This window comes from Protobothrops mucrosquamatus, unplaced genomic scaffold, assembly GCF_001527695.2.
Source record: "Protobothrops mucrosquamatus isolate PMUCROS unplaced genomic scaffold, P.Mucros_1.0 scaffold7, whole genome shotgun sequence".
Lineage (NCBI taxonomy): Eukaryota > Metazoa > Chordata > Lepidosauria > Squamata > Viperidae > Protobothrops > Protobothrops mucrosquamatus.
Window position 1 is genome coordinate 1,407,102 of NW_015386394.1, and position 23,443 is coordinate 1,430,544.

Sequence of the window (23,443 nt, forward strand, 5' to 3'; positions counted from 1 at the left end):
CCCATAATATGGCATGCCATCCAGTCTGCATGTCATGACCTTCCAGTTTTAATAATCTCCGATTTTCCAGTCGAATCCAATCCCGCACCCACAGTAGAATTGTAGATTGATAGTATTTTTCCAGATCGGGGAGGCCGAGACCCCCCCTTTGCTTAGCATCCTGTCATAATTTTAATTTAATCCTTGGTTTTTTCCCTTGCCAAATGAATTTAAGTATGGTTTGGTTGAAATTTTGAAAGAATTCCTTTTCTAATCTAATTGGTATATATTGAAATAGGAATAATATTTTAGGTAATATGTTCATTTTAATTACGGCAATTCTACCCATGAAAGAAAGCTGGAGATTTGTCCAGATGTCCAAGTCTGTTTTAATCTGATCCATTAATTTGTCATAATTGTCTCTTTTAATTGTTACACACCTAGCTGTTAGATCTATCCCGAAGTATCTTATTTTCTTTGTGATCTGAATACCTAATTTATCAGCTAATTCGTTTTTCTGTGATCTAATCATATTCTTCACAAGCATTTTGGTTTTTTCCTTATTTATCTTTAGGCCTGCCATTTCACCATTTTCACCCAGTACTTCCATTAGCCTTGTCCCTGATTGTAAAGGTTCTTCGAGTATGAAAACAAGATCGTCAGCAAAAGCTTGCAATTTAAAAATTTCTCTCTTAATCTCTAAACCTTTAATATACTCATCCTTCCAAATTATTCTATTTAGTACCTCCAGGGATAGTATAAACAGTAGTGGAGATAGCGGGCAACCTTGCCTTGTGCCTTTTTGGATTTGGAAGTTTTTAGTAATTTCTCCGTTAATTATCACTTTAGCTACCTGTTTGGAATAAATCGTTTTGAACATGTTCATGAAATTCTCCCCAAAGTCCATGTATTCCAACTGATTAAACATAAAGTCCCATTTCACATTATCGAATGCCTTTTGTGCGTCAAGAAAGATTAGTCCCATTTGTTTTTCATTGTGGACTTCATAATATTCCAATACGTCCAACATAATCCTGACATTGTTTCTTATATAACTTTTAGATAGAAAACCGTTTTGATCCGTATGTATGAATTTTACTAAGAATCTTTCAAGACGTTTAGCCATTATGGCCATGAAAATTTTATAGTCCGAATTTAATAATGAAATGGGCCTATAATTTTTAATGAACGCCAAATCTGAGTTGTCCTTGGGGATCAAAGTGATAGTTGCTTCTTCCCATGAGATCGGAATCTTCACATTCTTCAGAACCTCGTTGAATAGGTCTACTAACACTGGACTTAGAGATTCTTGCATTATTTTGTATATTTCTGTTGGTAAACCGTCCGGACCTGGGGCTTTATTATTTTTTTGTTTCTTGATTGCCTCAAATAGTTCCAAAGGTGTTATCTCTTTGTTTAACATATTTTTAATCTCCTCTGGAACTTTTGGTAAATCAGCTGATTGCAAATATTTTAATATGTCATCCTTGTTTTTCCGTTATACCTCTTCATATAATTTCTTATAAAACTCATAGGCCACCATTTTCTTCCTTTCATTCTGGTAAACCATCTCTCCTTTTTCATTGTATAGTTTGTTAATCCTCTTTTTATCGTTATGTTTTGTCCTGTAAGCCAACCATCTACCTGGTTTATTGGCATTTTCAAAGAAATTTTGTTTGGTACGTTTTATTTGTTGCCCCAGTTCTTCCTTTTCAATAATATTTATCTTATGTTTAATTAAATCTATTTGTTGTTTCAGGTCATGCCTTTGTGGTTCATTTTGTAGATTTTCCTCTACTCTACTAAGTTTTTCTTCAAGTTTTCTTTGTCGCTGTATTTTAGTTTTATTTTCCCTAGCCATATAAGCAATTGCGACATCTCTCATGTAGGCTTTGGCTGTGTCCCATAAGTTTTGAGAATCTGTGTCTTCCTTTTTATTCATCTGGAAGAATAGGCCCATTTGCTCTTCTAATTTTAATTTAAATTCTTTGTGGTTTAAAATTGCTCTTTTTAGAGTCCACGTCCTCGTTTTCTTTTGCCCTCTCCATTTAATTCTAATTGGATTGTGGTCAGCCCACGAATTTGTATCAATTATAACATCTTCCACTTCCGAATTTAGGTCTGTTGACAACCACGCCATATCTATCCTGGACCATGAGAGGTGTCGCCCCGAAAAATACGTATACTGCTTTTTCCCTGTATTCCTCTCCCTCCAAATATCCTGAATGTTGAACTCCTCCGCCATTTCTAAGAAAGTACTAGGTAGCGTTGGTCTAATTCCTTTTCTGGTCTTATCACTTTTATAATCCAATTGTCTATCCTTGATCGCATTGAAGTCTCCCACTATACAAAAGTTGTCATAATCAAATTCACTAATAGTGCTATGTAATTTTTTATAAAATTGTTTCTGGCCTTCATTGGGAGCATAGATTCCCACCAGAGCTATTTTTATTTTGTTCAAAATTACTTCTATTATTAAGATTCTGCCATTTTCATCATTATATATATGTTTTGTTGGAATTTCCGCATTAATATATGCTACTACTCCTGCTTTTTTTTTGTTGTGAGAGCGCTGCAAACATTTTTCCCAGTTTGTAGCAATTTAGTAAATGTTGGTGCTGTTTTTTAATATGTACTTCTTGCAGGATTATTATGTCTAAATTCATCTTGCCCAATTTATTTAGAAATTTTTTCCTCTTCAGTGGGAAGTTAAAACCATTAACGTTCAGGGATATAATCTCAATTCCTTCTTTTGCCTCTTTATCTATATTTAGATCTTGTTACTATTGTTGGTCTAGACTCTTTAGCTTGTACTTCTCTTTCCACTGGCATTCTTGTTGATCTAATCTCTTTGGTTGCTTTAGGTCTATCCTCATCGTAGTTCCCATTGTCTTTTTCAGTCTCTATATCATCGCCACTCCCAATTCCCTTCTCTTTAATTTGTAGTTCCTTTCCTTCTGTGGGCTGTGGCGGGTGTCTCACCTTCTTCTCTTGCCTGTCTTTCAACTAATTCCTCCTCACTTCCAAAATTTTGTCTATAGAATTCCTCTATTTTGTCTATTGTGTCCAGCTGAAACCTCTTTTCCTGCCACGCGACCATAATCCCTTCTGGTTCCAACCATCTAAAATTAATATTTTTCCTTATCAATTTAGAAGTTATTTGTTGGTAAGGTCTTCTCATATCTCTCACCCTTCTTGGTACTTGCTTAAGCACAATTAGCTGTCTGCCTTGATATTCCAGTGGGTCGTCTCTGGTCCTAAATAATATTTCATCTCGGACAGATTTTTTAACAAATCTAATATGGACCTCTCTGGGGAGGTTGTGCCGTCTTGCGTAGTTCGTGTGAATTCTATAAGTCTCATCGATCTCACTTGCCATATCCTCTTTAGTAGTCCCCAGGGCCCTCACCAAAATATCTGTCACCATTACCGGTAAATCTTCACCCTTCATTTCTCTAATATTTTGGATCCGTAGGTAGTAGGCAGCCTTCTCTACTTCCAGAGAAATAACTGTCAATTCTAATTCCCTGTTTGCCTGAACTAATCTCTCATTCATTTCGTCTACTCTCAATTCTTCTTTTCCCATTCTTTCTTCCATTTCCTGTAATTTTTGTTCGTTTTTCATAATCTGTTGCTGAAAACACTCAAATTTCCCATCCATAGACCTCATCTTTTCCTTGAGTTCCCCTGTATCGTTTCTCACTTCCCCTATCTCTTTTTTTAAGTCTTCATGATTTTTACACATCACCTCTTGCATTGATTGCAACATTAGTTGTAAATCTTTAAATGAATTTGCTCTGTCTCTTTGTGTCATCTCTTCCAAGGATCTTTGCCTAGCTGGACTTGGTTCCATTGGTGAGGTATGTGTTGTCTGCTTCTTCCCTAGTCCAACTCTCGTAAGATTAGGGATGCTTGTCATCTTTCTCAACTCTGCAAACCAGCCACCCCACTTATTTACAGTCACTCCATTTCTCTCCAGAGTATCTAAATTGTCTATATTAAAACTAAATATGTTGTGCTTTATGTATAATAGTAACTTATTAATTAAATATATTGAATACAATTATATACTTAACCCTAAATATCAATATATGTAACAAAAATCAATATTCACAATAAGCTTATCAGTAAATATAGTCCCAAGTCAATTTTTGATTAAAGGCTAGAATCCATCATTTCAAAAAGTTCAATGGTTATATATTTTCCTTATAGTCCCTTATAGTATCTTTTAAGTTTTGAGATCAAGAAAAGAGATTTTATACTGCTTTCTGGTTTATACTTACAACCAAAACTAAGTATGTTTTAAGTCACAAGTTTGTAGTTTCCTCTTATCTTCTTTCCCCTCCTTCCTCTCCACTTTCCCTTCTGCGTTGTTCTCAATTCAACCAGCAGGTGTCTCTCTTGCTGTTGTTTCTAATGCTCAGTCTACAGTCTCAGGGCAAAATGTCTGCTTCCTTAGCTTCTTCCACGCTTTCACTCCGTGCTTAAACAAAGACTTTGCCTCTTGAAGTTAAACTTCCCTTATAGAAAGGGAGGGAGGAGAGAAAGAAAGAAAGGGGGGGGGGGAAAGAAAGAAGAAGGAAGGCAAAGAAAACTCCTCGTCAATTTGAAGTTCTCCAACAAGTGAAATTGCACCAATGTAGGCAACCCTTCTATGCCTGAACTTTGTTTTTGCCGCTAGTAAAAGAGCGAGGAGGGAAGCTCCTCTCCTCTTATTCTTCTGGGCTCCTTGGATTGTCCTTTCCAGGAAACCTCCAGCAGGTTCTTTCACCGGATCACTCCTACTAAGATGTCAGGATTATTTTGACTGGCTCTGTCATGTCTCTATCCCGCTAAATCACCGCTATTGTCGGCCAGCTGTTGGCTGTCATTTCTTCGCGGCCATTAAGGGCCGTCACCTTCTTCCGCTCGGCTTTCCAAGGCTTTTCCTGAGTCCGCTGATCTTGGCCACTGCCAAGATCAAGGGCGCCTCTTGATTTCGGATCACCCTCCAAGAAATCCGGGACCTCGAAGGGTCCGTCAAACGGTCAAAAGCGAGTGTAGACATTCCGGAGAATCATCCAACACATCGTTCTTCTTGACAGCTGGCCCTGCCCCCCCGAAAAGATTCTTTCTATGTTGAAAGCAATACATGAAAGCATTCTTTTAGCTTGTGATAAAATAAGACCTAAAATAAAAGATCAATATACCAGCTTAGATGTACAAAGCCAAATTTTGACTACAACCAAAGAACCAACAATGCAGAAGATAACAGAAGAAGCGGGACAATCAAATATGAAGACAGAGGACTCAATCGACCAACAAATACACCTGATGGAAAATCCAGAAAAGGAAGTGACAATGTTGAAAATGAAAATGACTTTCTATATAAATCAGAAGAAATTTGAGAAAGAAGTAGAACAGATTGAATTGAAGACAAATATATTAGAGCAAACATGGGGAACTGGAATAACAGGGAGACAATTTAACAAATACAAATGGGCTAGTCCTTCCAGAAAACTGGCAATCAAATGGTCTTCTTTAATTCAAATAACATATATAAGAATAGAAGGAGATCTATTTAATGATTTAAAAGCGCTGATATAGAAGCCTAGTTAGCAAAAAGAAGAAAGCTAGAATAAGGTTGAAAAAACTGGGATTTTGACTCATTAGAGGGGATTTTATATTTTATATATAGAGGGTTAAAGGGAGATGTTGAGATAAGGGGAATTTTGGTTATTTGGTTATTAGATTTATAATATTTGGAAACTAGTTGAAAATAAGGATTTTATCGGCTTAATATTTAAAAATTAGACTTAAAAGGGAAAAGAAAGTTAAATATTATGAATATGTTTGATTTATTGATTAATTCAAGCAATATATATAATGGTTTTGATTTATTAAAGGGGATATTGTGTTATTAATTAGATGATTTAATATGATGGGAAATAGAACAAGATAATATTCAAATAGATAAAATATGTATTTTGGATATTATAGTTTGTTATGAAGTGAATTTTGGAAATTTTGGTTACCCAAAGTCTGAAAATTATAAATATCAAAGGTTAAATTGGAATATTGATAAGAAATTAAAAATTGAGTAAAAATCAATAACAGGATGTAGATTGTTTATGAAGATGAATGTAATTAAGAGAAGTATAAGCTAAAATTTATTGATAAATGTAATAATGATGTTCTTATTGAGTTGATATAATTAGAAATGTACTAACCTGAATATGAGACAGTAAATGTTAAGGGAAAAAGAGAAGAAATATTTGATGTTGTAACCTGAGATTTGCACTAAGATTTTGTTATTGAACTATTGTAACCCAGTCACCACATTGCTTTTTAAATATTCAAATGTAAAACTGGAAAATTAATAAAATATTATATAAAAAAATCTGCCAGCCCGCAGGCCGGTTGCATCATATGGAGGCTGCACCCACCCCAGCTCCGGCAATAGAAAAAAAGTTGTGATATGTCGTGACTTGTCACGTGACATGGTGAGTTTGACACCCATGGCCTAGCGGCTAGATCAGGGTTAGGTAACAAGTGACAAAGTTAGATTAACAAGTCATTTTCCTTGGTATCTGCAAGGCTTCCTGCCCATCAGACATCATCATTATCATGTCATCCTGACCTGTCCACCTGACATCATAATCATCATGTCATGTCAGCTGCTGATGCTGTTGTCGAATGGAAATCGGCAAAACTTTAGTTCATTGATCTGTGATTTTTTTTTGGCCAGTGAATGCCAAAAAAGGGATCATATTATAATCCCTATGTCTGGCATGGAGTCAAACATGCTATGAAATTGATTCTAAATTATTATTTCTTGCTTTTTCTCTCAATTCATTGCACCCTTTATTTCTTGTTCTCTTTTTACTTTCCTCCAGGACTCCCCAAAGCTGCTGTCATTTCCCAGAAGAAAGCATTAATGGGGTCGTACCTGTTTTACTTGACCGGTGTCCATAACAAGGATGTTATTTATACTCCACTCCCACTGTATCACTCAGCTGGAATCCTTGGGCTTCTGGGGACCATAAAAGTGGGTAAGCACAAAAGAGTAGGGAGCCTGGAATACACATAAAGAGATCTTCATTCTCAGAGTATAATCAATATATCATACAGAGAACATCGTAGCCTGCCCCAGATTTTATCCCAGCAAACTAATAATAGCTCTGCGTGAAGGAGTTAAGAAAAATGGGAGGAGGCAAGCAGGAAAATGTGAAGGCTTATACTGTGGTGTCAATTATTTACCAACCTTCATATAGTAATGATATACAGGTGGGCCTCGACTTACAATAGTTCATTTAGTGACCATTCAAAGTTATGGCATTGAAAAAATGGACTTATGACCATTTTTCACACAATTGTTGTAGCATCACTATAGTCATGTGATCAAAATTCAGACACTTGGCAACTGATTCATATTTATAACAGTTGCAGTGTCCTGGAATCATGTGAGGACCTTTTGCAAACTCCTTACAAGCAAAGTCAATAGGGAAACCAGATTCACTTAATAACTGTGTTGCTAACTTAACAACTGCAGTGATTCACTTAACAACTGTGGCAAGAAAGATCATAAAATGGAACAAAATTTCACTTAGCAGAAATTTTGGGCTCACTTATGGTTGTAAGTCGAGGACTACCTGTACATTCCCAGTNAATATAACCTCAAAATTAGTAAAAATTAGATGTGCCAAGAACACTTTAAGTGGCTTTTGGCAGATTCAGAAGGAAACTTCCCTCTCTTGGAGCTGTTTTGCAATGCAAATAAATGTACTTATAAGGCAACAAATGGACATGTCAAGATATGAATGTCAATGCTGGGAGTGTGAGGATCAGCAGGAGGAGGAGGGGGAGGGGGAGGAGTTTTTCTTGTTTTAACCATAGGCCACCAGAAAGTATACATGAATTTCACAGACTGATAGATATTTTAGCAGTATTCATTTTCTATGATTGTGTCATTTGTTTATTTATATTTATTTATATTCCATCTTTATTATTCTTACAAATAAGCCAAGGCAGCGAATATATCAAACACAGCAATATTTTCCACAACAACAACTCTGTGAGGTAGATTGGGCTAAGAGAGTGACTGACCCAAAGTCACACCCAGCTGGCTTTCATGGCTAAGATAGGACCTGAACTCACAATCTCCGTAATGGAAGAACATGAAAATTACATCCCTTTTTGTTTGCTAATTTATTTATTGAAATCTTTCTTGCCAGTTATTCCTAGTAGATAATTCTAGGGCAGGTCATAATATCAGTTTTATGGAACACTTAAAGTGGTAAAGACTACCCAGCTAAACTAAGAAGCAGAAAACAACTTGTAAATCATTGAATAGTGGGTGGATAGATCAGTGGACCAAAGATGTGTGGATCAAATATTTTCTGATCACAACTGTATAAATTGTAAAAATATATAAACCTAAATGGCCTATTTCTTATAAACCTAAATGGCCTATTCTTGTAAAAATATATAAACCTAAATGGCCTATTTCTTCATCCCAACCTATTTGGATATTTGATTGCAGAAGAATGACATTCAAAGGAGCAGGAAAGTTGCAGAGAAGAAGACCTTTTATTTATATATTTATTTATCTTACTTATATCTTGGTTTTGTCTTCTTCAACTGTCCCAGATCCAAATCATTTTAGGCCTTTTTAAATAACTGGGGGAAGATAATAATAATAATAATAATAATAATAATAATAATAATAATAATAATAATAATAATAATAATAATAATAATAATAATAATAATAATAATAATAATAATAATAATAATAAAGTTGGAAAGGACCTTGGAGGTCATCTAGTCCAGGGTGGAGCATTTCAGCTCAGGGTTCTAACCCAGTGATCACACTAATTTCCTGAACTTTCTCTCTCTGTTTATGTAAGGGGCTACATGTGTTCTGAGATCTAAGTTCTCTGTTTCTCATTACTGGGATGACTGCAGGCGTTACCGTGTCACTGTGATCCAGTATGTAGGAGAACTGATGCGCTACTTGTGTAATGCACCAAAGGTAATTGATAAGATGGACTAATACCTCAGAAAATGATATTATAAAGAATGATAAGGGACTACCTGCCAAATTGCACATAGCAGTGTCTAGGCGATGCAGATAACAATCTAAAAAATAACTAGGCCCGTATCATATCATAGAGACCTAGGCCCAGTTTGTCATGAATGCATGACGTGTTTATATATTCCTTTCTCCTATATCCATTCCTTCTCCCTTCATGTAACCCAATTCCCTCCTTTGTTTCCCATTTCATCAAAAATTGATAATTATATTTGACAAGGAGAAGATATAGATATCTTTATATATATATAAATCTATGTATTTATAGAGGTAAAAGGAAAAAATAATGGTATTATTACTAATCTTTCATAGAAGAATAGTGCTGTATCTTTATATGGGAATATATAGTGGGAAAGATTGAGGGCAAGATTGAGGGGACGACAGAGAATGAGGTGGCTGGATGGAGTCCCTGAAGCAGTAGGCGTGAGCTTAAATGGACTCTAGAAGATGGTAGCGGACAAGAAGGCCTGGAGGAACGTTGTCCATGGAGTTGCAATGGGTCGGACATGACTTCGCAACTAACAACAACAATAGTTGTAGTACATGTAGACTGATGCTGTTGTGCAATGCCACTATTCTTTTGTATATTCCACATAGCAATCAGGATCTTAGTAGGTTGCAAAACACTGAAAAAGAGCTTTGGGAACCGATCCAGGTACATGGAGGTAAAACAAAGAAAAGTAGTCTCAGGAGTTTAAAAATGGCTATATGGTAACAATAGGTTTATGGTTGCTTAGCTTTGTTTTTGTATGACAAATTTGATTTGAAACTGGCCACTTCCAAGATTGAATGAATCTTTTATAGATCTGGAGAACCAGGAAAGGATTACAGGAAGTTTTCAAAAGCAGAAATATTTGTTGAGCGTCTGGGAGACACTAGAAGAGAATCATTTTTCTCTTGAGGAGTGGGGAGGGAATAGTCATTGTCACAAGAATAGTAAACAACATGTTTTCTAGCAACAACCATTTAGTTACTGTTAAGTATTCTGTTTGATATGACATTGAAGAGGCAGTAGGTGAAAAACAACTCTCCTTATTTAAAATCAAAACAGAAACTAACAACCAAATGCTCCACCCATACTTATAGACTTAGCCTAAAGGCGGCAGCCAATAGAAACACAGTATTCTCCCACTTAAATGCATAATAAGTAGTCTGCAGACAGAAAGTCTGGCTTGTTGGTCACGTGGCCAGCTAACTGTTTTTTCCACAGTTCTCAGCATCTCAATTCTCAGACTTTACTCAATACATTACACCCCTTACCCCTAGATCATTTACACTTACAGAGCCTTTTCTGTTTGTGCAAAAACTTTACAATTGTTCCAGTGGCAAAATGACATAACCTTGTGCATAAACATTACACTGTTCCAATGGCAAAAATACATAAGCATTCAAGTTTACAATGACAGAAATCTTATGTAGTCATTTAAGTACGTTTGCCCACTCTGAACGTCTCGGAGCTGCCGTTAGCTCCTGGTCTATGAGCTCGCCTGCCAGGCTTGGTAGACCAGAGCTGTGTGCTCCGTTCGTCATGGGTAGAGCCAATTCTTGGAGGCTGGTCTGACCAGGTAGACCCAAGCCTGTGTCCATCTCTCTGTGGCTGGTCTGTCCTGGTAGACCTGAGCCAGTGTCCCACGGTGGAGTAGGGCCCACCAGACCGACATTTGGAGCCGATTGATGGCATTATCCCATATCCAAAGTGCCTGAGTTAGAGGCAGTCTCACCATTTGCAAACCCTCTGTTAGGCAATTGAAAAGTCTCGCCCTCGCTTGGGGACTCGGATGCATGATCGCAATCATGTTCCCCCTCCCCCTGAACAGAGTCACGAGCTAGCGGCTGGTTTGCTATTGTCCGTTGCAGCTGGTCAATGTGCCTGCGAAGCACATGACCATCTTCCAGGACCACTTTGTATGAGAGCGGCCCTGACACCTTGCCAACCACAGCCACCACCCACAATGACCCTTGCCCATAGTTCCGCGCCCACACCGGGTTGCCAACTTGCAAGTGCCTTGGGGCCTTTGGCTGCTGTGCTTGTGAAGCAACCCTGTCTGGATGTAAGTGATCCAGCTTTGTGATCAAGTGCCATCCCCATCTTAATTCTGCTGGGCTTCTTCCCATAGAAGTGTAGGGCATTGTGCGTTGGCAGAGTAAGAAATCTGCCAGTTGCAATCCTCTTCAAGGATTCCTTGGTCGTTCTGACCGTGTGAAAAGGAGCTGAGGCGGCATGCCTAATCATATTAGCCCTTAAAAAGGACTGGAATTCTGCAGAAGTAAATTGAGCCCCATTGGCCGTTAGAGGCTGCGTGAAAAGGAGCTGAGGTGGCATGCCTAATCATATTAGCCCTTAAAAAGGACTGGAATTTTGCAGAAGTAAATTGAGCCCCATTGTCTGAAACTACGACATCAGGGAGCCCATGCATTGCAAAGATGCTGCGCAGAACCTGAGTGGTCCTAGCAGTAGTCATAGTGGATACAGGAGTGACCTCTAACCACTTAGAGTGGCTGTCCACTACTATGAGGAAGAGTTGCCCCTGAAAGAGGCCTGCAAAGTCAATATGAATCCTCGACCACGGGGCTTGTGTGGTTTCCCATCTGTGGACCAGGGCGTGTGGCATTTCTGGCCTTGACTGCTGGCAAATAATGCAGCTGTGGACCTGGGCCTCAATATCTTTATTGAGCTCAGGCCGCCAAAGGTAGCTTCGCGCAAGTGCCTTCATCCGGACTATTCCCTGATGTCCCTCATGCAGAGATTCAAGGATTCTAGCCCTCAGTGAGGTTGGGATTACGACCCGACTGCCCCACAAAATGCACTCCTTATGTGCAGATAACTCATTTTTCTTTCTCCAAAAACTCTGAAAGTTAGGCCCCGGGCACATTTCTGGCCATCCTGTGAGCACACAGTTCAACACACAGCTCAGCGTGTTGTCTGAAGCTGTCTCAGCAGCTACATCCCCTGCGTTAAGGGGAGACTCCAGCAAATCCTGGATAGCCAGGATGCGGTTAGCTGGAGCGGGGTCTGGCTCTAAGTGCGGTGGTTAACCTACTAAGGCTGTCTGCGTGGCCCATTTCTTTGCCCAGTTTATGAATCAGACAATAACTATAAACGGACAGGAATATTGACCACCTCAACATCCTAGGAGAAATAATCTGGGGTGTTTGCTTGTTCGTAGTGAACAATCCCAGAAGTGGCTTGTGATCTGTGAAGAACGTGAAATGGCAGCCATACAAATAGTCATGGAACTTTCTTATATCCTCCACGATGGCCAATGCCTCCCTATCAATCTGTGCGTAATTGCATTCCACTGAAGAGAGGGTCCTATAATAATAGGCTATGGAACTTGTGTCCCATCAGCCTTAAGATGGCTTAACACAGCTCTGATCCCGTACGGGGATGCATCATATGCAATGCTGATTGGCAGCTGCTCATTAAAATGGGTCAACACCACATTTGATGACAGCAGTGATTTAACTACTGCTAAACTTCGCTCGTGGATGCTCGTTCACTTCCACTGAGCCTTCTTGTCCAAGAGCCAATGTAATGGCTCTGCCACTACGGCCTTGTGGGGAAGGAAGGCGTGATAAAAATTAAGGAGCCCCAAAAAGGCCTGAAGTTCTCCTTTTGAAGGAGAACTTCAGGCCTTTTGGGGGCTCCTTAATTTTTGGGCGCCTTTTTGGGGCTCCTTAATTTTTGGGCGCCTTTTTGGGGCTCCTTAATTTTTGGGCGCCTGCTGAATTGCTTTGAGCTTGGATTAAGCAGGATGAATGCTTTTGGCATCTATACGAAAACTGAGTAACTCTGTTGAAGTAACCCCAATTTTACATTTTTCCTGCTTTAGCTTCAGCCCCGCTTTGCGGAAATGCTGCAAGATGGCCCTAAGCCTGTCAGTCAGGATTTCGACTGATTCCCCGGCTATGAGGACATCATCGAAATATGGGCACACACCTGGAATGTTTCAGAGCATGCACTCTATTACGCTCTGAAAAATCCCCGGGGCTACACTATCCCCGAACTGTAACCGCTGCACCTTGAAGGCTCCCCTAGGGGTTACAGTGGTCTGGCCCTCAGCCATGGCATCATCCACCAGCAGTTGCTGATAGGTCTGGGCCAAATCTAATTTGGCGAAAATGCGACCTCCCTGTAGAGATGCCAAACTGTGGTTGACTACGGGCACTGGGTACAAGTGCTGCTGGAGGGCTTTATTTAGCATGCATTTATAGTCGGCACAAATGCGGACCTCCCCATTCATCTTAAGTGGTGTAACTATGGGTGTTTCCCCTGGACTGCTATCCACCGGCTCTAAAATGCCTTGAAGCAACAACTTGTCCAACTCTGCATAGATTCTTTGCTTAAGGGTGAAAGGCACCCGGCGAGGCTTTATCCTTATTGGTGCTATTGTAGGGTCAAGCTGGAGGGCAATGGGGGGCCTTTGTACTCTCCTAATTCTGGGCTGAAAACATCAGCAAACTCCTTACAAACTGCTGAAAGGCTCAACGTCTGCAAGCTATTTAACCCGGTCACTTGAATTCCCAATGCATCAAACCAATCAAGCCCGATGAGGGTGCGGTTGTCCTCAACTACTATGACTTCCAGGGGACCCTCGAAATTCCTGAACTGCAACCCGAGTGTGGCCTTCCCCTTGACTGTCACACGGGAGTTTTGGAAATCAATTAAAATGAGGTTTGACGGCCTGAGCTTAACTCGCTTGCCACTACGACTACAAATTTGCTGGAGAGTCCTTTGGGAAATTATTGATAAAGCTGATCCCATGTCCAACTCCATGTCACAAGGAACCTCTTGCAACTTGACTTTGAGGTGCAACTTCTCCTTCAGTGGGCAATGGGCACCCATCTTAAACACGCTCCTTCTACTAGCGCAATAGCCCACCCTGTTTTGTCCGGGAACCCCGGTACCTTTCCAAAGCAACTCTTCTGATGAGTGTTCTCTCCTGCGACCCCTACAAACAGCGGCGATGTGGCCTTGCTTGCCACATGCCCGGCATGTTGCTGTGCGGAACCAGCATTCCGCTTGTTTGTGTCGACCTCCGCACCTGACACATTGAGAAAAGGGAGCTGTCTTGTCAATTGGACTTGGGGCCTTCTTTCAGGTGGTTGCTATAACCAATTGACTTCGTGGTCCGATTCGGCATCTTCGACTCTCTCGGCATCCTCTTGGTGGACGGCCTCTGTGCAAGGGGGGCTCTTGGAGAGCCATAGGGCCTTGACGGTTCCACCTGCTGCTTCTTTGGCCATGATCTCCCGTAATGCATCTTGGAATGAGATAGTCTCTTTCGCAAATATATTCTGTTGAAGCTCCCGACTCCTTAAACCACAAACGAAATGGTCCTTCAGTCTTTCTTCGAGGTCTTTGAATTCGCAAAGTCGGGCCGTTTGATGAAGAGTGGCTATGAAGTTGGCAGTGGACTCGCTGGGATGTTGGTCTTGTTGTTCGAAGGCATGCCACCAGGCAGTGACCGATAGCTTGGGCTCAAAGTGTTCTTTGAGCATCTTCTTAAGTTTTGAGTATGCAATGGACTCGAGCGGAACTGGTGCAACCAAGTTCTCGGCGATGTCGAATGTCACCTGACCGTACACACACAACAGCGTCACGGCTTTCAGACCATTGTCTCGAACTTGGTTAACCAGCAGGTAGTTTTCAACTCTCGCGACGTAGGACCTCCACCTCTCTGGATGAGCGACATCAAATTTGGAGAGTTTTTCGATCTTAGCCATGGTGAGTTTTTCGCAGGCCTCTCAATGCCTCGTGCTGCGCAGACTTCCGTGGGTCTTCCAGGGCGGATTCTTGGAAGCACTCTCCTCCAGTGTTTCCATACTGGTAGGATAGAGTGGGGGGGGGAACGCCGTTCCGACCAAGCGTCTGCTAGGCCTAACCCCTGGAGTGACTCAGCTCTTCATGGTGAGGTAGCACGATCCCACCTTCGTCGCCAGTGTTAAGTATTCTGTTCGGTGCGACATTGAAGAGGCAGTAGGTGAAAAACAACTCTATTTAAAGTCAAAACAGAAACTAACAACCAATGCTCCACTCATACTTATAGACTTAGCTTAAAGGCGGCAGCCAATAGGAACACAGTATTCTCCCACTTAAATGCATAAAAAGTAGTCTGCAGACAGAAAGTCTGGCTTGTTGGCCACGTGGCCAGCTAACCATTTTTTCCACAGTTCTCAGCATGTCAATTCTCAGACTTTACTCAATACATTACAGTTACAAATGCTAGAATGTGGTAATTCCTGACATTTCTGCTAGGCCTTAGTCAACTTTGAGTCCCTGCTACTTGCTCAGAGATGCTATTCAGTGGTACTAAGGTATTAACCAGAATTTGGAAACCAAATCTTTTATTTATTTATTTACTGGTGACATGGATTTCCATCTGTCTATACTAACAGCATCATAGATATGCAACTGTAGTCTGAAATAACTAACATCCCCTCATAGACTTTAGAGACTAATTGTAAACAATCTTTATGGACTTCTCATCATCTTGTAGGCTGTTCTTCAAGCAACCTCTTAAAAAGCTGATTCCCTGCCTGATCAGTTGGCATGGCACTGCTAATACAGTATTTATTTTGGAGAGCTCTAATTTCTTTGATATCTCACCTTGCAGAGAGACAATGACCGTGACCATAGGGTGCGAGCAGCCATTGGCAATGGATTACGAACAGAGATTTGGAATGAGTTCCTGAATCGATTTGGACCCATCAAAATCTACGAAGTTTATGGAGCTACTGAAGGAATTGCTGGATTCATTAATTATGTAGGAAAAGTTGGAGCAGTGGGAAAGACCAATTTCTTCATTAAGGTAATGCGAAGTTGTTCCAAAGGTGCTTTTTCAGGAGGCAACTGGACTTTTTTGTTTTTCCTTCAAAGACGTTTTGCTTCACATCCAAGAAACTTCTTCAGCTCTGACTGGATGGTGCAGAATGGAAGGGTTTCTATTCCTTGCAGATAGCTGGTCATTTGCATTCTTTTAGAGAGTTGTTGATGCCACCTGGAGACTTATCTATGTCATCAGGGTCACCTAAGTAGTGCGAATGTGTGTGGAGCCTTCTTGGCTGCAGAATATTTTCTGCCTTGTGTCCCTTCACTACTGAAGACAAGGAAAGAATGTTGGGGATGAATCTGTGTTGTCTGCATCTCAAACTGAGCTGCAAATGGTTCCTGCAATCTGCAATGTTTCCTGGAAATCTGTTCATACTTCCGCATCATTCGAAGAGTGTTTATCCCAAAGTGCATGGCTAAATGACTATGGAGATTCTCAGTCATCCAGGTCACGGTTGTCCCAAAGCTTCTTTTTCAGGAGGTAACTGGACTTTCTTGTTTTTCTTTGAAGATGAAAATGACCAGCTGTCTGCAAGAAATATAAATCCTTCCATTCCCCACCATCCAGTCAGAGCTGAAGAAGCTTCTTGGATGGGAAGCGAAATGTCTTTAAAGGAAAAACAAGAAAGTCCAGTTGCCTCCTGAAAAAGCACCTTTGGCACAACCATGACCTGGATGACTGAGTATCTCCATAGACGTAATGTGAAGTTCTTATGGTCTGTAAATGGATCAAGAAAATGTCTGGGCCACTTCTAGCCACTTAGACCTCTAGCCAATATATACATAGAGTCATAAACTATTAGAACTATATGAAACATAATTGGAGTATTTTAAGAAAAAGACATACAGCCTCCAAACCCAACACTTTCAAGCTTCTCTCTGAATTTGAGGAACTGCTAAATAACCTGTCCTCAACCTTTGCTATCATTAGTCTCCAAAGGCCACATGAAATGTAACTGATACACAGATATCATTGGAATGAATTAGCTTTTCTTGTTTTGGAAGATCTGGGATTTTTTTTTTTTTAAATAGTACATTAGTCCTCTTAGGAGTGAAATCTCTCAGAGCACATGGAATGGTCAGCTATTGAGAGGATAATGCTAGTTCTAATATTTTACTCCAAATAATCCCAGACAGAGGCACTCCAGAGAGGTTTACATAGCTGCTTTCTTCCTACAGCAAGAGCAGGAAAATGCTAGGGCAGCTTTTGAAGAATCTTCTAGTTCAAAAATCCTTGCTCTGATAGGGCCGGTCACTTAATTGGCTGATGCAAATCAGTGGATAAATATGTAACTCTCTGTATGTATTTATCCACCTGTTATCTATCTATCTATCTATCTATCTATCTATCTATCTATCTATCTATCTATCTATCTATCTATCTATCTATCTATCTATCTATCTATTCATCNTATCCATCCATCCCTCCCTCCCTCCCTCCCTCCCTCCATCCATCCATCCATCCATCCATCTATCCATCTATCCATCTATCCATCTATCCATCTATCTATCTATCTATCTATCTATCTATCTATCTATCACCTTTATTATTTTATAAGAAACTCAATATGGCAACTGTATTTAATATTCCTTCCTCCTCCTAATTTCACCACAACAACCACCGTATAAGGTGGGCTAGGTTGAGAGAGAGAGGGACTGGTCCAACAACACCCAGACAGCTTTCATGCATAAGGTGGGATTAGAACTCACAGTCTCCCAGTTTCTAGGCCAGCACCTTCACCATTACACCAAAAGGTAAGGGTGGGATGTCTGATGGAAGTGCTTGTCCTCTTGCCTAGGATAAATAATTCATTTTGCCCAGTCAAAAGAATGTGATAAAACATCAGTCACAACATACCTGATTCTCTGCCTCATTGCACCACAGATTTTGTTCAGAGGATGAAGGGAGAGACTTTAGCTCTGTAGGGTTTAGCTGGGCTTCTTTATCCAGCATGAATTTCCTTGTTCCTTTTGCTCATTAAATCCATATAGACAAGTGTAAACCTGTCATCAATGCCCATTTTGGAATCATATTTCTACTTGTCTGTTCAATTTCAGAAACTATTTAACTATAAACTTGTGCAATATGATGTGGATGCAGATCAGCCTGTGAGAGATGAGAAGGGGTTCTGTATCCCAGTAGCTACAGGTATGTTTTCTAAGACAGACCAACAAACAGAAAGCTAGACACGTTTAAGATAAACTAAACGTTGCAATGTCAAGAGTTCACTCCATAGAAAGATATTCTGCCTTCAGTGTAATCTTTTCAAACCTGCTCCTCCAAGTCAATTGGGTTTCGACTGCCATAAATCACAGGAACATCAGGTCTGTGGCAGAATTTCCCAACCTTTTCGGCTTTGCAGACCGGTTGCAAACAGCTCGTGGCCCACTAGCGAACTGTAGCCCTGGTCTATGGCATGTAGAAATATGGTACATTATTAACAGAAAATTCACACATCCACTCTTCTTAAAAAAAAATTTTTTTTAAAGTTTCTAAAACTTTCACTGTTTTGGAGACCATGTGTAAAAAATATCAAGATGGCAGCTGTGATTGTGCAATCAAAACCCCAACCCTTTTAATATTGAACATTATTGAACAATGGATGGAGTTTTGATCATGATATTGCAGTCAAGCTCTTGCTCCTTTTAACAATCACCCAGTGAACACTCCTCAACTGTTTTTACACCAAAGACCCAGAGTGCATGCTGTCATAACATAGATAATATGCTCGGCTTGCATCTTTCTATTGCTTCATGCAAGGATTTTGATTCAAGAATGAGAATGCTAGAAGATTCTAAGCATTACTATGTTGAGATGACCTTTTATTGGTGGTTCTAACCACTTTTCTCTGTAGAAGATTTCTGGCATTCTTTTTATATATCCTAGTGCTAGTGTACTATCTGTGAAATTAAAAAAAAATCTTTTCAGCAAAGCATAGTAGAAATGGAAATATGGGATTCTCTTGCTTCTGGTTCAATGTGAAGCAAAAGACAAATCAATGTGTATCACTACAGTATTTTCATAAATGTAGCACATATTGTATTTGTATTAAGACCATAGATGGCATGGCTGGAAAAAACAAATCAGAAACACAAACTAAAATAAAGAGACATTATGTACAAAATGGACACAAGTCAGGAGTTCTGAACTACAATTTATAAAATATAACTTTGTTAGTAGAAAGTATATACATCATTAGGATACAGACTTCTATTCCGATCATAATAACAATAGTAACTGTGGTTACTATTGTTTGAGGGGAAGTGAGTGGGTGGGGGATTAGACTATCTCATATTTTAATAATAAAGTTTTTTTTAACTGCACTGGCTACATCAGCATAATGTTAATTATACTGTGCTTGCATATAGTGCATATGTTTGTCCTTGTAAAAGGCTACTAAGTTTATTTAATATTTGGGACCTTGTAACTTATGCTTGTTTACTGTTCTCTTTGATAAAGGGAGTATCTGAAATGCTTAAGAGAATAAATACAGATATATTACACAACAGCTAGTTCTGAGGTTTTTTTCTTATTAATATTTGTTTTTCTTCCTAAGGGAACTATTCATAAACTAACCCTGTTTGGCAAATCTTGTAGGAAAGGGACCTAAAAACCATTCTATCACTACCAACTTCAGGAGTCTTTACGGGAATCTACAACCAATTGATAAATACATTAACTAATTTCTAAAAAAAAAACACCATAAGCATAAAATGAATACTTTTAGCAATGTGAGTCTCTATTTGAACAATCTTTTTTTTCAATCAGAAACCCTCTAGAACAGTGGTGGCGAACCTATGGCATGGATGCCAGAGGCAGCACTCAGAGCCCTGTCTGTGGGCACGCGCGCCAGTCCAAGCCTTCAGCTGGGTTTTATAAAACCTTTTCGCTTTAGGCCTCCACCGCCATGTACAAAAAAAAAGTCAATTTCAACTTCTTGCGGGAAAAAAAAATCTTGCAAAGTTGGAATTGATTGATCGAACATTTTAGTCCCACCCAGTCTGCCGTTATCACCACACCCATGCCCAGCCAATGGGCCACACCCAGCCAATGGGTGACACCCATCCGGCACCCGACGATGCATAAGTGGGTTTTGGGTTGCAGTTTTGGCACTCGGTCTCTAAAAGGTTCGCCATCACTGCTCTAAAATCTTGATATATCAGATTTTAATCCCTTTTGATTATGTTCATAGAGATTATGGGACCCAGAGTGCAACATGTTTGATAGGCACCATGTTCGGAAGGCTGCATTAGACCATGTCCTTGCAAGTTTTGAACTTATCTTATATATATATAATATATCTTATATTATAATAATATAAATTATTTCAAATAAGCAATGTTTGAAGCAAAATGTTTAAAGCAAAAGCAAAAACAAAACTGCCATATTTTCTTCTCAGCAATGCTAAGAAGGAATTATAAAACTGAGGAAGAAATGCAGTACAACAGATGTCTACGGAGATTCTCAATCATTCAGGTCATGGTTGTCCCAAGGATGCTTTTTTAGGATGCAACTGGACTTTCTTGTTTTTCTTTGAAGATGTTTCGCACCTCATCCAAACAGCTTCTTCAGCTCTGACTGAAGAAGCTTCCATTCCCCACCATCTAGTCAGAGCTGAAGAAGCTTCTTGGATGAGAAGCGAAACGTCTTCAAAGAAAAACAAGAAAGTGCAGTTTCCTCCTGAAAAAAGCACCTTTAGGGGAGTACAATAGAGTTTTCTGGAAAAGGTATTGTAGCGATTTTAACCAAAATAAGCTTACACTGCAGTACATCTTGACTGATGGCCATGGACAGATGTTATCCTTGGGTCTATTAGGTCAAAGATCTTAGGTTTAAAATCACCTAAGCTTCTCAGGGACAGATATTACATAAAAGTATGAATATGAATATGTGCAGTATGTGTATGTGCATGTGCATGTGCATGTCTATATGTATATGTGTGGAGGGGGAGGGGGAGGGAAGGGGAGGTTGTATAATCTGCTTTATCTCCCTAAAATAAATGTCAATTCATTTAATTAGTTGATGTAACCAATATAATCAGTGTAAGTGTCCTACTACAACTGTGCATGCTCAACTCTCTTGCTTTATCTGGTTGAGGGATGGATGTCCTGAAAAACATGAATGAGGGCTATTTTTCATGGTCAATTTAAAGTCTTATCTCTCAGTTTTAAGCCCACAGAAAGCTAAGCTCAGTAAAGTTTCCTATCTTTATTGTATTACAGATATAATGGTAGCAAATATTGCCATCTTTACTTGTGCTGTACAAGTATGTTAAAAGCAGGAACTGGTTACATTCTCCTAATATTGTTTCCCTCTCCTCCCACCAAACATCACCAGCTAGCATGTGGATATCCACCAATCACTCTCCTATGATATGGATTGTCTTAAGAGAAGATAGTCTGTCTAAACATATTGTCAACTTCTGAAATGAACCTGGCTGAAGCTATCATTGTCATTCTCAGTTGCCACACAGGTTGGGAGGAAGGGGGGGGGGGGGAGAAACCAAAAGGATTGCTAGACGAAACACAGAGTGATCCTGTGGGAACCAAGATCATTCCAACAAGTGCTGGAAGGTGGAGAGAAGAAGTGTCATGGAGCCCACCAATTGCCCTCATTGGGTAGTGTGATCAATAGCATAGTAGGGGGAGGGAAGTATTACATTTAGTTACATTGAATTCCTGGGCGGAAAGTTTAGAGTTGGTTTCACTTTTTACCATGCTGATATTATGTATCCAATAAACATGTTCTTTGAGGAAATTTCAAGCCTCGGAGTCCTGATTGTTTGGGTCCATTAATCGGAACCTTAACCATTCATATCAGCTGATAGTCACACTCCTTTTGGATACATTGGATGATGATGACGTCATGAGGACACAGTGCAAAAAGATTGCTAGCATATACTTACACTGTGGTGAGGAAAGTGCAAGTGAGAAAAAGCTGGGGATGATATCTCCCTTTGTCTTCTGGGAAGTTATTAAGGCCTATGGCAGCTGATCATTGGATGATCAGATAATTTCTGATCTATTGGTTGCTATTGGTTCTTTGTTGTGAGGCAATTTATTGATTCCACTTGCATCCCTTTTCATGTTCTAGGACAGGGAGGTTTAATGGTAATACAGATAAGTAAGGCACTCCCGTTTGAAGGTTATGCAGGAGATTATAAAAACACAGAGAAGAAAATTCTCCGTAATGTGCAGAAGAAAGGAGACAGTTATTTTAATACTGGAGATCTTTTGATGGAAGACCATGAAGGTTTTATCTATTTCAAGGATCGTGTAGGAGATTCTTTCCGGTGAGTCTCATTATTCATTCCATTAGTAAATTGAATCTGCAGTTTTGCCTAACTGAAATAAGATACCGAATGGGACATGATTCATTTGTGCTCACTGTTACTTTATGACTTTTTATTACAGTTAAGAATTTGAAATTCATTTGACTGAGGACAGTATTGTTCAAAGATAGAGAGCCAGTGTGGTCCAGTGGTTAAGGTACCGAGTTAGAAGCTGGAAGTCTATGAGCTTCTAGTCCCGCCTTAGTCATAAAAGCTGGCTGGGTGATTCTGAGCCAATCACTTTCTCTCAGCCCATTGAAAGTGTTGGTTGATCAATACTTGGTTGATCCCCCCAAAATGTGGATCCTGCACCTGTGGGAAAATGGAGGAGGAGGAGGAGGAGGAGGAAGAGGAGGAGGAGTGTTCAAAGATGCTTGCTAAGCCTTAGAGAAGTAATCTTGGATTTTGACTCAGTGAAACTTGATTCATGAAATATACAGTATGAAGCACATCTCTGCTTTGAATAATCTCAAAGCAGAAACAAAATCATCCCCAAGAATTCCAAAGAACCAATACGCTACAATACGCTATATACCACTGTATTTACAGTGTGTGAACCAACTCAAGAATTCCCCAACCAGCATGCATCATAAAGTTGCTAGGGTTGAGAAATACATTATAGTACATTTTTGTTGTTGTTAGTTGCGAAGTCATGTCTGACCCATAGCGACCCCATGGACAACATTCCTCCAGGCCTTCCTGTCCTCTACCATCTTCTGGAGTCCATTTAAGCTCACACCTACTGCTTCAGTGACTCCATTCAGCCACAGCTTTCTCTGTCATCCCCTTCTTCTATTGCCCTCAATCTTTCCCAGCATTAGACTCTTCTCCAGTGAGTCCTTCTTTCTCATTAGGTGGCCAAAGTATTTGAGTTTCAACTTCAGGATCTGGCCTTCTAAAGAGCAGTCAGGGTTGATCTCCTCTAGGACTGACCGGTTTGATCGTCTTGCAGGCCAGGGGACTCACAGGAGTCTTCTCCAGCACAATAGTTCAAAGTCGTCAATTCTTTTGCGCTCAGCCTTTCTTATGGGGACTTGGGGGAGCCCTCTCTGAGGCCAAGGCCAGTCCAGTCTGGGGGGCGCGGAGTGGTAAGGGAGGAGACTGGGGGGTTAATAGAGGGTGGTGTGATTAGTACGGTCAGTGGGAGGGGCAGATACGGCGGGAGCAGAGGACCATATCGGGTTTTGGGAGCACGCACACGCTGCTTACAAGCTTGTGGATGCTCCG

The 23,443-nt window shown here is 40.1% G+C and overlaps 1 protein-coding gene across 2 annotated transcripts in view; it reads left to right on the forward strand.

Moving 5' to 3' along the window:
• Positions 1 to 23,443, forward strand: part of LOC107282428 (very long-chain acyl-CoA synthetase) — a 45,199-nt gene that overhangs the window by 10,733 nt on the left and 11,023 nt on the right. Inside the window, exons 3-7 of one of the 2 annotated variants that reach the window (XM_015810206.1) lie at positions 6,855 to 7,010; positions 8,868 to 8,992; positions 15,670 to 15,864; positions 17,943 to 18,033; positions 21,979 to 22,177. In XM_015810206.1, coding sequence (XP_015665692.1) covers positions 6,855 to 7,010; positions 8,868 to 8,992; positions 15,670 to 15,864; positions 17,943 to 18,033; positions 21,979 to 22,177 — 766 coding nt within the window. The remainder of the gene's footprint in view (positions 1 to 6,854; positions 7,011 to 8,867; positions 8,993 to 15,669; positions 15,865 to 17,942; positions 18,034 to 21,978; positions 22,178 to 23,443) is intronic. The other variant, XM_029282984.1, reaches the window with a different exon arrangement.